Source organism: Parasteatoda tepidariorum, chromosome 3, assembly GCF_043381705.1.
Source record: "Parasteatoda tepidariorum isolate YZ-2023 chromosome 3, CAS_Ptep_4.0, whole genome shotgun sequence".
Classification (NCBI taxonomy): Eukaryota; Metazoa; Arthropoda; class Arachnida; order Araneae; family Theridiidae; genus Parasteatoda; species Parasteatoda tepidariorum.
This window is the reverse complement of record NC_092206.1, coordinates 102,176,438-102,193,376: the sequence shown is the minus strand read 5'-3', so window position 1 is coordinate 102,193,376 and position 16,939 is coordinate 102,176,438. Positions and strand designations below refer to the sequence as shown.

General features: G+C 28.7%; 2 protein-coding genes across 2 annotated transcripts in view; both read left to right on the top strand.

The window, feature by feature from the left end:
- Positions 1–3,035, top strand: part of LOC107437251 (P protein-like) — a 78,620-nt gene extending 75,585 nt beyond the window's left edge. Inside the window, exon 19 of the mRNA XM_016049183.4 lies at positions 2,800–3,035. Within this exon, the coding sequence (XP_015904669.2) occupies positions 2,800–2,887 (88 nt within the window). The 3' untranslated portion in view covers positions 2,888–3,035. The remainder of the gene's footprint in view (positions 1–2,799) is intronic.
- Positions 3,036–7,422: 4,387 nt separating this feature from the next.
- Positions 7,423–16,939, top strand: part of LOC139425311 (degenerin-like protein asic-2) — a 46,127-nt gene continuing 36,610 nt past the window's right edge. The window contains exons 1-2 of the mRNA XM_071179297.1: positions 7,423–7,482; positions 15,638–15,921. Of these exons, the coding sequence (XP_071035398.1) occupies positions 7,423–7,482; positions 15,638–15,921 (344 nt within the window). The remainder of the gene's footprint in view (positions 7,483–15,637; positions 15,922–16,939) is intronic.

Here is a 16,939-nt window from a genome sequence, read left to right as displayed (position 1 = left end):
TATATATATATATATATAAATCGACCACTGAAAAAAAACTGACTCAGAAAAAAAAAATAATCACACTTTTTACAGCTAAGCGTGCTTCAAAATTGTAAGCATAAACAACAGTATTTAATCAGAAAAAAATTAAATTCATAATTTTAATTATTGATGGGAAAACTCCATTTTTTAATCAACAGAAGTACATAATTTTTCATTGAAAGGACAAGATTTCGCCATGTTACATAATCAATACGGAACATTGCCGTTTGAATAGCTGTTTGAATAACCTCAAATCTACATTGTTGGGAATTTTTCATAAAAAATCTTTAATTTTAATCAGTAATAATTCATTTAATTGTTATTTTACCGTATTCAAATCAAAACAATTAGATAACCATAAAATGACGATATTCAAACTGTTAACTCTGGGAAAATTTATTAATTTTGTTTTCACCTAATATAGTTAAAAAAACTAAGACTTCATCCAACCCAATGAGTGCCGAGAGGGTTAATCGGTCAATCTCATGGCTGATAGGGTAGGAGTTCGAATCCCAGGATATAACGTGTCGACATATTCACTCCAAAAAATTTCATAAGTACTATACTCTCTAATTAGAGACTTAAATAGAGAAAAAATTAAGTTAATTTTTTTTTTTTATCAAAAACTTTTTTTCAAAAGGAATTTTTTTTAACAAAAACTATAGTATTTTCTATCGATCACGATAGATGGCACCACTGAAGAGAGACATTTTGTATCTTAACAGTAAAAATTTTGAAGTTGCTACTACTACAAAATTACTGCAGTTTGTAAACTGCAGTAATTTTGCAGTGTTTCGACTTTAAGAATTCTGTAGCGGAATAGGCCAAATCACCACAGTCTTCTAACTGCAGTTTATTTTTAGCTATTTTTGCTTTTGTTGTGAACATAGAATCCTTAATTTAAGGTAACCACACAACAGGAACTAGTAAAAATCTGAAAATATTTGATAAGAGCTAATAAATGAGAGCTTAAAAGAAGAAAACAGTAACTTAAAAATTAACTGGTTTGTATCCCTAAATCAAAATATATTAACTCAGTTATGTGAGGCGCTTCAAAAAAATTATAAAATTTTTTGTTCTGTTCAGACAAACGCAACACAAAATCACAAAATATAAAAAAAAAAACACACACACACATTAAAATATAAAAAAAGAATAAAAAGAATATATAAAAATATAGGGTGCAGAGAGAAAGAGAAATAAAACACACTTTTCGGGCAAATCCAACGCAATTAGATTGAACAGACTTTAAAATACTTTCCTCCTTACGCTTTTATAAACTTATATCAGGATGCATTAACTTCAAATCATTTATTGTTAGTTGATCCTCATACTATTTCTCAATCAGATAAAATTCCTTACAGTAGTCCATCAAAATTCTGATTATTTTTCAAATAGTCACAAATTTCAACTGCGTTTTAATGACAATGCAAGCTTAATTACTCTAAGCAGTCAAAATTCCGACGACTTTCTAGAGGAATCAAATTTTAACTGGACGGTATAACTAGTTTCATAGTTTTATGATCGCTACAAGTAATAGCTATTAATAGATTTATATTAATAGTTATTGCCCAAAGAACTTAATACTAATTAAAATTTTGACCACTTTCTGACGGGCTACACTACTAAATTTGGCCATGAGTTTTCGAAACAAGAAAGTTTTTATGCTTCACCTCTAAGATTTATAAAACACGTTTAAACCAAAAAAGAAACAAAAGCTATAAAATATAAAGGTGTTTCAGAAAATCTGATTATAAAGAGGCTGAAAGATGCACAAAAACTTATAAAGCAGCTATATTTATTCATGTTCAATCATAGTGTTTTTCATATCGTATGTTCCAAGTGATGCGCGAAATAGTGTTTGAAGATTTTCGCGAGAAAATGTGAGACCCGACTGGCTAATGCAACATTGGTGAATTTCAAAATACTGTGTCGAAGAGGTGCCCGGAAGTTGACAGTGAGGAAAATCATTCCCCGCCCACCACTAACGTCCACCCAAGAGTATTTCAGCAGCAGCAATAGCTAATGCCGGAATAGGTCTCAAGAGTGACGACACACAAACCACAGTTTTAACTCAAAGGTGCAAACACCACAGCAAGTGTTGCAACCTTAGCGTAACAATGAAGAAAATTAATTAACTGTAGACCCAAAATGGAAGAGATTTAAAAAAAAAAAGTGTTGCTGGTGGAGGCTTTTTTAAACATATTCGAGTGCAAGTGAAGCAAAACAAATTAAATAAATAATTTATAAATAAAATAATTATAATAGAAAGCTTAAAAACAAATTAATAAAAACCTTCAAAATAAAGCTCTAGCTAACCAGATTGCGTGAAAATAGTGTTACAATTAAATTTCATCCATTTAACAAATTAGAATTTCTCTTATTTTTATATTTATTAATATCTTTCTCAGCTTTATTTATAGTGTGATCCCGAATATCTATTTCTGAATAAAATATACTTTATTGAAATACATTCAGAAAACACCTATTTGTGCATTGTTGTAAATTAATGATAAGTTGTTAGCTTTTTTTAGTTGTTCGATATCATTTTTTCTTAAGCTCCTTATATAAAACATATAATTCGACCTGTTTTCAATGGATAGAGATATAGTTTATAATCATTAATTTATGCAGTTTATTTATTAGTTCAAGTTATTTCATCGCATTGATTTTTTTTTAAATTTTAAAGTACAATATTTTTGTAGCTTTAGCTCATGGCAGAGTGTTACTTACTTTTCAAAAATTTAATTAATTTGTTTGTTTTTTACATTGAAGGATCGGTTTTCCAACAATGATCTTGACGACAACTTTGTCAACAATCTATTTGGTGACATGTCACATTTGGATAGGTTGGAACTATTGATCTCTTTCTTACAAGAGGACGACTTTTATTATTGATGAAAGTTTTACATTTCAAGGAGGGTAGAAGGACGTCACAACACTTGAACTCTCTCTCAAGTTTTTGTTATATATTCATTCCGGTGTAAATAAACCTATTTTTGTAAAGTGAAGGTTGTTGGCATGATTTTTTCACCACATACACATTTCTCAATGGCGGCTCCAGAATTTATCTGTAACTGTGGGGGGGGGGGAGTTTGGGACCGTGTAGCAGCCTGCATCCTAATCATCATGAAGTTTTCTTAACTTTGAGGGGGGGGGCAGTAGAGTATCTGAAACACTCGGGACGAAAAATGAGCACATGTGCTCCTATGGAACTCGGAAAATATATATAGGACAGTGTAGAAAGTGGGCTTGAAGATAATAGAATAATAGTGCTGTTCTATTATCTATTAGATAAAGAAAATAGTGTTGTAAATATTGCAACACATCATGCAGCCCAGCTAGAAGGAACATAGCACAAATAATAAGATCGTTGTAGAAACTTTTCGGTAGACAGTGACTTTTTCTGGTGAAAACTGCTCGGCGGATAAATGGCCTTGCAAGTGAAATGCTTCTACTAAATTGAAGTACATAACACAGATTCACTACAACAATTTATCACCGTCTGCAGTGTTTGAACATATCCGTAAGGCACAAAAGACTTGAATTTTTGTCTTTTCAATGATGCATTAAAAACAGCTTCATATTGCTTTCGAAATATTATATCTTAATTCACTTTCGTAAGAGTAAAGTCGCTTCTTTCCTTCGCACTGAAGATCATCTGATTGACGGGCAAATATTGAAATCACATTTTTATTACACATATATGGTTTTTGTTTGTACTCTTCGTGTATAGTGTGGATAGAACGCTCGTCTTACAATGAGCTGACCGGGTTCGAATCCCAACGACGGCTGGTCGCTACGAATTCCGCATCCGGCTCGCACTGACCACAGTAATGACGAGAAAATATTCTCAGTGGTCGACGTATCATAGTCCCTTTGATCCAGGATCTCCCTTGTCTTCTGGATTAGGTTTAAAATGACAAGGCTACGGAGTTTGATAGTCCTAAACTCAGAATTGGGTCGGCCGTTCAACGACGGTTATAAAATAAAACAAAATCTTCATACATCATAAATAATAACCAGATTTTCCGGGATAATTCAGCTGAGTGTTATACACTTGCTTATAATAACTGAAGAATTAATAATTATCAAATAAGCCAAGAAGAACGGAATTTGTATTTTATATAAAAAGAAGAAAAATGAAAAAGAAAAAAAATCCAAAATTTATATTCATTGTCAAACCCGTCATGTGTTTTTAAGGAAGAAAAACCAATGTATTGTTTCTGCATGCTGAGGAGCAATTCGGTGGATCTTCTTCAAAAAAAAATTATTAAAAATTGATGTATTATAACTTATTTGAAATACTTAGAATCATTTTAAAAATATATTTTACAAATTTCCATCAGAAAACCCGCATTTACTCAAGCATAGATAATTGTCATTTTTTTTCCAAACACGCATCACTCTTTTTTATGCCTGTTTATTTTCATTGATGTCACGTGATAAGACATCTTCTCATTGCCTATATGTCATTTTATCATTTAAATTTTTATGGCATAGGGAGAAAAGAAGCATTTTTATTCAATGAAAATTTATTTCTTATTGCGAACAATTTATGCCTCATAAATTTTATTAAGTTTTAGTTTCAGAAATGAAATTCGCTTAACACTATTATTTCATATTTTTTTCCTAACTTTTGAGATTCTGTTATTTATCTAAACAAAGAGTAATATTTTGTGATACGATTCATTTGAAACTACGGTGAAATTATTAATAATGTATTTTTTAAAAACCTAGACATATGGTCACCCTCATCTGCAAGATAAGTGCAAGGGATGATTAAAAAATGAACTATTTAGATTTCAGGTAATGAATGAGAAAAATTGAAAGCTAAGAGTAAAAATAAAATAATGTTATAGTAGTTAAAACTACGTGTTTTCAAAATATTTGATAAATAATATGACAGCACTGAAAATCAAGATGACACGTTTTTAAATTAATGTATTTAAAAGTTTAATTCCTGGGTACACGGCGGTTGAATGGACACTGAATCGAAATAACTCTTATAGGTTTGGAGAGATTTTAGTATGGTTCTTCCTCTGAGTAGGTGAAAAAAGGGTTAAAATGATGATATTTCTTACACACATTAAATGAAAGAGTTTCTATTTGTTCTAGATTTATGACTGCTAATAGAATGTTAATTTAGAAAAATTAAAATATAAGATATAAGAGTTTTATTATTATTGAAAATGGATTTTTACTAAAATAAATTTAAAGTTCTTAAGCTTTAAATACGAAAATAATTGGTACTAAAATACAGTTTTAGGTAAAATTTTAAAACTGTTTTCGACATAAAATATATTTTAATAATGTATTCATCCCTGTTAGCAACAACCTTTCAATGCCGGATGGAAAATCAATCGAAATGGATCGGAAACAAAATGACTTGATTTTCAAGACTAACTAATATTTAATGCGCCGAAACGACATTACTTTTCGGTACCATTAATAGGTATTTAAAAAGTCTATATGAGCAAATAAAATGCAATTTTTATGTATTCTACTTACACATTTGTATTTATAAACATGATATTTTAATTAAAAAAACTAATGTCATGAAATAGAAACGTCAAAAATTAATTTTGTTCTCCGTAAACGTTAACTTCTATTTTTAAAAAAAAAAATTTATCACTCAATTTTTCGAATTTTGATCATCTTTTCTTCGATTCAGATCACTATGTGGTGTTGGTTACAAGGCTCCTTAGGTATTAATTTCACTACATTCCAAGGTGGAGCAAGAATTTTTAGGACATTCATAGATTTTGTCTGTTGGTTCGTTAAATAATGCTTTACTGAAAATGTTTTTTCAATGAAAACACATTTTATATTTTAATTACAAGGGGCAATTAGGGTATTGATTTCACAAATTTGTGATGTGGTACACGAATTTTTGAACATAAATAGCTTTTTATTTTTGTCATTCCTTAAAATAGCACACTTAAAATATTTTAACCTTTCTCTCCTTCAAATATAGCGAACAAAATGTCTCTATAAATCGTTAAAAAAAGTCGGATATATTTGAAATTCGATTCGTCAAGTTTCATCAACTATAGTGTTTTGCTATTTTGAATTACATTCTTTAAAATAATGTGAAGTTTGTATACTTCACAATTCAAAATTTTTTCGACTATAATTGAATAAAATAGTAAAAACATTAAATCATGACTAAATTTGTTTTATGCGAAATTATCTTTGGAAAAACGAAATTTATAATTGTGGGCAAAAAGTTTTCAATTCGCTTAAATAGTTTTCGAGATATGGCAAAATTTAGAAAAAATAAAATTAATCATTGCCCAAATTATTAGTAGCATATTTCCCATATTGCGGATATCACCTTTATGATATTATTATTATTCGGGGGTCTCAGAAGTAGGTTTTGTGCCTGATCTCATAACTTAAAATAGTGGCTGCACTAATTAGCATATTTGAGGTACCTAGTATGTGAAAATCCGATCGTGAGATAAAATGTAACTATACATAGTTGAAATTTGAATGTTCATGAACTGAACACAGAGTTTTGTTTTCGAAATTTTTTGCTATAAGTGTTATTTTTGCGAATTTTTTCTCATTTTTTTTCTTTACGTCACATTTTATTTTGCTGCTTAAAATCTACAAGACTTAAACATTTGAAATTAAAAATGGATGTAGAAAATGCACAAGGAGTATGATGAAGTAAAACAAAAGATATTATTCGAGATTATTAATTCGATTATTAATTCAATTATTAAGTTTTGTATTTGTAGTAAAAAAATGTTGGTTGATCTAATGCCAGCTAAAATGCAACTAAAGAGTAGAAATATAGCATGATGATAGGACCATTCTCAATAAAGCACTTAACTACAGTTTTTTCGAATTTCTTATTTGTATAAAAGTTATTGCACTTTTAAATGGTTTTTTTTTGTGCCTTTTTTCATTAAATAATTATTATTCACCCATTGTCGTAGAAAAAATTACTTTATTTCTTCTTATTGCACATATTTTGTTTTCTAAAGTTTGTTTTTTTCGAAGACAGTTGATTATTTTTTTAAAATCCTTTCATTTTGTTATGATTAACATATTTTTAAAGTGCACTAACATAAGAATATAATAATGACATATTTCATAAAAAATTTTTTTTATCGACTTTTAAGAACTTTTAAGAGGATAAAGAGTAAAGAACGGCTTATGTTCAAAGAAGCTGATTCCAAAAAAAGAAGAAAAAAATAGAATTTGACCACGGATAGGAGCTGTGCTTCCTCAGCACGACCTATATTCACTGTGTAATAACTCTCAGAGCAATCACTTTTTCATGTTTTTCATTTGCTAAAATTTATTAATTCTCAAAATACAGCAGCTGGCAATCCAATCATGGTTTCTATAAAAAATGGGTAAAGCAATTCTTCTCTCTTCATCTTAATGAAAAATGAGAAACAACAACTGGGGTTTGAGAGTGAAGCCAGCAGGGAGCCTCATAATGTAAGTAAAAAAAGTCGTAAAGGGTCCACACCACCGACAGTATTTTGGGTGTTTAACTCAATGTTGCGCTTTCTTTTGTTGTACAAAAATTTTAAGACTTATGAACTTAAAATTACGAAGGATTGTACAAAAAGCAAAGAGCATGATGAAATAACAGACAATTAATGTTCCATAATTAGACAGAGAATTATTAAACTGTTAAATTTGACGTAAATAATACTACACCGGCCACTCAACGAACAGCAGGAATTCGACAAAAAAGGCAATTTTTTTGAGAAATTCAAATTTGTTTGAAAGTTATTGCAATTTTTAAAAGCTTTTTTTTTTTAAATTTTCTCTCAATTTTTTTACGCTACCTTTTGCTTTGCCGCGCAAAAACTCTAAAATTGAAAATTTAAATTACGATGGGCTGCAGAAAAAAGTACAGGGAGTACGACGGAATGAAAAAAAAATAATATTCAACAACTCATCTGAGAATCATCCACTGGTGAGAAAACAAAATCATGTTTGGTTGATCTATAGCCCTCTGAAATGGAACAACAGAGTTGAATTTTGACGTTCTAAAAAGGCCTTTTTTATGTGAGAACTTAACTCAATTTTTTTTTCGAAATTCCTAATTTTTTGAAAGTTATTGTAAATTAAGTGCTTTTTCGTGAGTTCTTCAGCTTCTTTTATTAATTATTTATATCAATTGGCGAAAACTTATTTTCCCCTTGCGAGATCTTCTTATTTTATAAGTACGAGTACGTGTCAATTTAAAGTAGAAAAAAAGGAGATAAAGATTACATGTTGCCAGATGTAAATCTAAATATTTACGCGAAAGTTTTAAAAATAAAGAACTCAATAAAGTTCAATAAAAACCGTTCCCTATTTGAATCGTACCGTCAATGAGTAAAATTACTCTTAATTTTTTTTTAGGTTAAGTTTTTTTTCAAGTAAAAATTTATTATACTTCCAATCTAGGTTAATTGTCCATTTTTTTGCGATTATCATAGTAGAAAAATATTTTTTCATTGAGCTATAATAGTTGTATATTTTGAAAACAGAATGTATTTTTTTTTTGAAAATATTAACGTCTAAGGAAAGAATAACGACGAATGAGAAGCAATTACGGAATTTGATTGCTGAACTTCTAATTTTTTTAAGAAACAACATTTGCCTTATTGATTTTCATGGGTTTCTAAAAAGATCATTTATGCATTAGTTTGTATTTCGATCATTACTTTTTGAATAGAAACTTTTAAATCCTTTTTTTTTCTCGCTGTAAAGATTTTTCTTTCGTTTTAGAATCTTGATTGAGAAAATGACATTCAAACTTTTTTCTAATAGTAACATCTCGATTGCATTTCTCATATCAACATATTTTCCATTTCTTTAAGCGAACAACAAAAGGGGTATCGGTAAACCAAATTTTTTTTCTATTTGACTCTTTATTCTTCTGTACGTTTTTCCACATTAATATTTTCTGTTTACCCGATTATGTTTCAGAAAGTAGTGATAAGAAGTAATTTCTTTTCAATATCTGAAAAATAAACGAAAATGTTTTTTAATCAAAATCCTCGTGATGCAATATTTCATGAATTGTAACTATTAAAATCGTATTTACTTCATCGACAGATGTGTCAACTTTATAGACTAATGAATAGATTAAAAATGGGTTTCTTTTGACATTTAAAAAGTTTATTCTAATTCTAAAATTTCTTTCGAAAAGGACAAAAATTCCTAGAGCAAATCCATAGACAATTCGATTCGATCTTCTGACGAACCGTTTCGTTAATACAGGATTTAAAAGTACGTATTTTAGAACAATATTTCTTATAACGCTTGATTCTTCTTTCAAGTACTTTTTTCGAGTTGACTTGGAAGATGAAACAGTAAAATTTTCCTTATAAATAGATAGGAATTTAGTACACGTTCTAGAGTCGGAAAAACTTGAATTATTTTCACTGTTTTAGTCTACTTAAAAAGTTTTTAAAATTTTTATTTATTTATTTTTTCTTTATTTTAGTTTTGCGTCTGTTTAATTGATAAAAATGGCTGAAACTTCGATTGTCGATACGTTTTGCTTGCATCATTCTGGAGGCAATTGCCAATTCATCTTGAAATTCAGTTCAAAATCAAACAGTGTAACTAATCTGAAAATTTTTATGGTGATAATTCTACTTGCAATGGTTATAAAAAATGTGAATCTCAGAGTAAAAGCATAATTTGCTGTTTTCTACTTTATTTCAGACTCTTTCATCTTTTTACAAGATTTAAGTCCTCAGTAATTTCTTATCTTTGTAAACAGATAGTAATAACTCAATTTAAAATCAGATATATTTGAGAAAACAATTATCCACTCTGTTATTAGTGAAGTATAAATAACATATAGCTGAAGGCTTTTTAGTGTTATATTATCAATTAAATTAAAATATTATTAAGTAACGTTTTAAAAAAGTTGATAAAAGATTAAATTATAAATTTAATATGTTTCCTTTTTCATCCAATCGAAATAAGGATTAACTATCATTTGGCTGTGACTCGAGGCCAACTTTTACAATCCATAACCATTAACTATTAACTCAGTGCCTTCAGCTGTACTAGTATATTTGGTACCGATTAAAAACAGCACCAATTACCTTAGTACTGATTACCCAACTTAATTAAGCATATGGCACTTTTTTACGGTTTCCCTAAACGAACCAGAACTTTTCTCCATTAACTTTGTTCTCTTTTGTAACATAATGTTTTCTTTACTTCAACTACCATTAATTTTAAATTATTTAATTTTAAAGAAACGCATTTGAAATTCCCAATTAAATAAATAAGTGGTTTCAGGTATTTAGAAATTCGGTAACGTAATCACGCTATCTCTGTTGATCACTGAGCGAATAAAAATATTTAGACATTAAAGAGCGTGCAATAAACTCCCAAACAGAATCGTCAACAGCTTTATTTGTAATACTGGTTAACACTAAACCAATACGAAAAAACCACTTTACAAATATCTCGCCTGAACCGTATTATTGAACTTTTTAAACGGCTTTTAGAATTAGAGGCTGAAATTGCCTCTTGCAGTCAATGTCTAAATGTGAAGACTGTGGCACAAATGGAGTTATAAAAGATCCAAGACAGCTTTGGGGCTCAAACGACACTTAAAAATACAGAGGAAAACAAACATGGTTTGTATTTGAAGTCATTGTTAGATCTTTTCAATGACAAAATCACATCTTTGAGAGAAAGATTTTGAAAACAATGTTCCGGATGCATTGGAGGCACAGATATGTATCAACAACTGAAAAAAACGAATCGTATTCAATTTGGTGGACACATTTGTACCACACTTTTCATCCTCTGTAGTCTTCAATTTCAAATCAATGGGTAACTCCACAGGACTGTTAATGAAGAGTTTCAAAATGGTGAGAGTGGTTCAACTTTTACGGGGGAGGGATTGGTGATGAAGACAGCAGGCTCAAATATTGAATTCATACCATTTTTAAGGAGAGAAGGGAGTTACTATGATGACCATTTTACAATTAAAGAAGGCATTTAGGTAGTGAGAGTTAATCTATTGTTCAGGCTCTGAAAACTTGCTTAAAGATGAATTAGTTGGAGGGTTACCTTTTGTGGCGAAAATTTCTTGTTAGTGGTTGCATCATAAAGGAGAATTTTGAAGAATCCTTCAACCAAAAAAAAAAAAAAAATATTGGCTTGGCTGTTCAACGACGGCTATAACGATAATAAAATAATAATTATTGTAAAATACAAGTTCTTAAATCAAATTACATTATAACAAGTGTAACGTTTAATTATTCACTTTTAATTGCTTAATCATAGACTTTGTTTAATATTATTAAATATGATTTAAATGGTATCAAAACAATAATTGTAATATATTTGCATAAATATTAAAATTATAAAAAAAATGGTATAAATATTCCTTTTCTATTTTCAAAAATTAAAATAAAATATATATAGTAATAATAATTTGCCGCACCTCCGAAAAACTGATGCCATAAAATTGTAAATTTAAACAAACACAGTCATGTAAATATAGTTTTAGTTAAAAAATATAAAATTTCCGAAATATGTATCTATATCCGAATTATTTTTTTTAAATAATAAAATAATTCTTTAAATATAAGAAAAAAAAACTACTCTCTTAAAATGAACGAGTGAAAATAACTCAACTTGAGTGCTATTTAACTCTTTCATCTAGATAAAACCGGCCTTCTCATCTTGAGTTAAATCACTGATGTGAAAGAGTTATGGAAATAGCTCAATTTGAGTGAAAAAAATTTCACTCAAACTTGAGTTATTTTAACTCGTGTTTGAGTGATTTTCAGTATTACCTGAGTGAATCGTTTTCACTCAAACTTGAGTGATTTTAACTCGTGTTTGAGCGATTTTCAGTATTTCAGTTTGTAAATTGCAGTCAAAATTTTTACTGTTAATATTCGAAATTTTTGTATTTAGTGGTGCCATCTATCGTAAGCGATAGAAAGTAGTATAGTTTTCGTTTAAAAATAATTCCTTTTGAAAGAAAGCCTTAGATAGGAATTTTGTTTATCATAACGTTAGTTGAATTTAATTAACGAATTAGATAACTTGTAATTAGATAACTATCGGATTAGATAATAGCAACTTTTGAAAGTTTTCGCTGTGAGCATCGACTCTGTGTAACCTGAGGATTCGAACTCGCTTCCCGTCTGTCGTGAGATTGACCGATTAACCCTCTCGGCTACAGTCCTGTGTCAAGACGGCTACAAAGAACTAATTACTTTCATGAGCTGGGTCTCGTTGGCGAGGATAAAGTTTTCATTTGTTAAATCAAATAAGGTGAAAACACAGTTAAAANNNNGTTTAGAATTTTTACCTAATTGTAAGAAATTAATATATAATCAAAAAGAAAAAACATTATAAAAATTTAATATACCAGCCAGGAAAGCAAGATTGAAGACATCAAACTCTTTCAATTTTACAACAATGCAAAGTAACTGCAGTTTTTCTGCAGATTCATCAGAAAGTATACTTCTGAAACAATGACTGCATAATTACTTCAAATTTACTGCAGAATGACCACGGATTTAAAGTTTCAGTTTTTTCTAAATTTATGATTTTAAAGTGACCTCACTTAAACTACAGTAATTTTGTAGACAATAGCTAAAGTTTTTTTGAAATAAATTACTGAGAAATTACTTCGCATTAGCTGCAAAATAACTACAGTGTTTTTACAGTAAAGATTGCACTACAGAAAATTTGCAGTTAACTCTAGAAAAACTACGAAATTACTTCAGTTCTGTAGAATACAGTTTATTTTCAGCTGGGATATAGGTATATAAATTCAAATTGAATTATATCTTATAATAAATATTACTTTTAATTTTGCTCCTATTTTTTACTATTAATCAATAACTATTGTAAAATTCTAGTTTATTTGCATTTTCAAATACTTTAATTAGCATTGTACTTTTAATTAAATATTAATTCTGCATTTTCAATTTTGCCTCGAAAATTAAATTTGAAGAAAAGTGCTACTTGCTAGTACTTTTATGCTAAAGTGCTAGTGCTTTTATGCTAGCAACAAAGGAAAAATAATTTGTATAATGTGATAAATACTTTATGAGATAGTATTAATTCTGAATTCCAATTAAATAAAAGCTAAAAACAGGATAAAAACATAGAATTTCAAAATGCTGCTTAATTTTTTTAAATATAATATTTTCCACTTTTTCTTTGAATGATATATTTATAATAAAATACATTGAACATCTGAAGATTCTGATTTGAATGAATGGATGTTGCAAATGTGAACTTTCATAAAGACAGTCAACTTTATTAATGGAAAGCAATTTAAACAACAGCAATTATAGACTGTATGAACAATAATTTCGTAAATATCTTTTATAAAAGAAGTATAGAATGATATGAAATTAATTATCCAGAAATGTTTTGTTCCAAAATTATACATAAAAAAAACTAAAACATGGATATAAATTTATTATATTAAAATAAAATGTTAAAACTTTAATATGAAATCTGAAAAATTTCTGAAACAGAGAAATTTCTGAATAGATGAGATATAATATATTCCCACATGCTTCGACAAAGATTCTATCAGGGAATCAAATTTTTTTTAATATTTCATAATCATCCACTTTAATATTTCATAAATTTTTTTGACAAATAATTTAAAAGAATAGTATATTTTATTAAAAAACGCTGAAAAACAGCTAATTTAAATAGAATGTGTATATAACACATTCAAAATAAAAGTATTTTCAAAATAAAAACAACAAAGTATATCTACTTACTGAAAAGTAAAACAGCGTCTTCTTCAGAAATACCGCTGTGAACTAAAAGTTGTTTCAATTCTTCTTAATTCAAAATATTAAATGACATATTCTCCAGAAAAAAAATTTAACGTAAAAGAAAAACGAAGACATAATCTATTTAGATCACAGAACATAAGAATTTTATTTAGATTTATTATCGTTAGCTTTTTAAAATAAAACGATAGAAATTCCAGCTTATATCTCACACACAATTAAATAATAAATAAATCACTCAAGTTTGAGCTAAAAGCACTCAAATATTTCTTAATAAATACCACTCAAGTTTGAGTTAATGCAAACCAAGAATTTCGCTCAAATAAGAACGTATTTCACTCAAGTTGAGTTAAAAAAATTTAACTCTTTTTTGAGTAGGGGAAATAACTCTTTCATTTTAAGAGAGTAGTTTCCTATTTATAAATTTTATGTATTAACGAAGTTTACTAAGCAAAGTTTGTAATTAAAATCGCTTCAAAATGATTTAATTCTTTTATATTTCAAAGCATCGAAATAAATTAATTAATTAGTAAATTCAATTTTACTTATTTAATATTTTACTTGAATAATACTTGAATAAGAAATATAAAATTTCCGAAATAAAAATGTATATCCCAATATTTTTTTTAAATGATAGAATAATATCCTAGATGATAAAAAAGATTTTTTTTTGCTTATAAATTTTATCTGCTGACGAAATTTTTTTAAAGTTTCTTCTTCTTCCGAAAAACAAAACATTACATATAAGTACAAATTAAAATTCTCAACGAAATTATTAAAAGAACAATTTCATCTTAACGCATGAAAATAAAAGAACAAAAGTAGCTCTTGTGAAGAGTAAAAAGTTATCTTTTTATGAAATTTTCTTCACCTCAAAAAGCAGACGACTATGATTATTTTTTTATTATTAAATTTTATAGTTCCAAACACAGGGCAACGTGACAGCGTTTTTTGCAATAAGGAAAGGGGGAATTGTTCTCTCTACATAAATTACTCCTCTAAAGTCTTTCTTTGCGATCTTAATGGGATTTTTTTCCCGTGATTCTTTTTCACAATAAATAACATCTTACAAAACATTACTAACAGAGAAATGATTGAGAGATTAGCATTGTGTTCAGATGCAACTAAAAATTGTTACTCTAAATTTTGTCTGTATTTTTGTTATTTGCTGAAATGGGGGAATGAGAGGATTTTTTAATTTTTTTTATTGAGGGACAGAGTGAAGCCACCATCAGACTTAAGAGTATTTCTTTCCCCCTATTTTGGTCTGACGACGGGGGCAAGAACACAAATTCGTTGATGTTTTATGCCCAAATAATGCAATTCGTTCTCAAAATAGAACCAACTATTCAAGGATGAAACAGTAGGATTAAAACGTCACATTTAGACTCTAAAATAAACAAATATCGTATTTTTTTTTTTTTTTTTTGACAGGTTCAGAGGTTCTCTTCCGAACGTGACGTACGAAGTTAAGGATTGAATTGTTCAAAATATCTTTTTGCGAATATTATGTACTTGATGACTGAATTCAAAAGCAAAAAAAAGAAAAGAAACGAACAGAATTGCGAATTCTAACTGTTCTTATAGGATCACAATTTAGCAAAATAGAAAATCATGATATTGTTTTCACTAATCATCATAAAATCAAACAATAAAAATTCTAAAACTGCTTCATATGAAAAAAAAAAGTTTTTCATCGTATCTTATATTACTTGCATTCTATAATTCCGAGGACCTGTCTCATCCTGCCTTTATTTATCGAACAATGTTAGTATTCCAATAATCACCCCAATTTTAGAGCCAACATTTATATGGACAATAAAAATTCTTCTATTATTTTTCAGATGAAAATTATGAAGCAAAATGTAAAGAAGCTAAGAGTGAGGCGATCTTTAAAATCCATTTTTGAGAGATCCTATTTCTCCGCGTTTTCAGACATCGCCAGTTGTGCATCGATGAGGGAGAGAGTATTCATCTCTGTTATTCTCTTGATGGGATTGATAGGATTCCTCTATCAGTTCTCCATAATTTTGTCCGTCTATGTCACTTATCCGACCACCAAAAGCGAGGTGGTCTCATTCCCGATGGACATGGAGTACCCTGCCATCACAGTTTGCAATTCCAATCCGTGAGTAAAATTTACAAAACTCGCATTGTACATATATATATTTATTTTCAAAACTTCTTGTTTGTATATCATTAAACGTCAAACACAAGTAAAAAGATTTAATTTCAGACTATCTAAGATAAGAAACTGAAAAATAGAAAGGAATATGTCTTTATTTATTTATTTTTACGGGTAATTATAACACACTTTCACTATTTTTTTTTTAACCAATCGAGAAAATGAACGTTGTTACAGATTTTTCATGCCCGCACACTTTTTGACGAGACCAATTTCATCAACACCATTATCATAAATAGAGTTGTGAGATTCATAAAAGAAAATCAGAAAATCAAAATCAATCATAAATAAAAATGCAGCTCAACTGGATCAGTTTTGGAACCTCTTGGAGTTGATTATTTTCCACACTTGTGTTTTTTTCTTATCATCAGCTTGCATTTTTAATGTTTTTACATAATATAAATTTGAAGTATTTTTACGTTCCCTTCACATTTAACCTATTCATAACTTCATAACTACTGTCTTGAATGGTTATTTTAATATAAATATGAATACTGAAAAAGGAAAAGAATGTTATGGCCTCTTCAGAAACGTATGTAAAAATTAGGACAACCAAACTAACACCAATTGATGCAACCCATAACTATATATATATATATATATATATATAAGTCTCAACAAATCTCCTATCAAGAACAAGAAATCTGGGGTTACTGATCCCAAAATCCCAAAATTACAAGGCAGCGGAATTGAGCATTAGTCGTAACCCCAAAATAGTCTCGGTTGTTCAACGACGGCTATAAAATTTTATTGTGCAATTTTAATTAAAAGCAAGAATATCATTTTAAAAAAAGTTTAAAGAAATTCATTAAAAATTACGCTAGATTTGAGCATTTAAAGTAGTCGTTTCACACTGCGCATGCCCAAAAAACTATTGATTTTTTTCCTAGATTGTGAATAGTATTTTTTAACTTATGAAAAATGTCTGATTTGGATATCTTAAAAATTTAAAAAGTTTCTA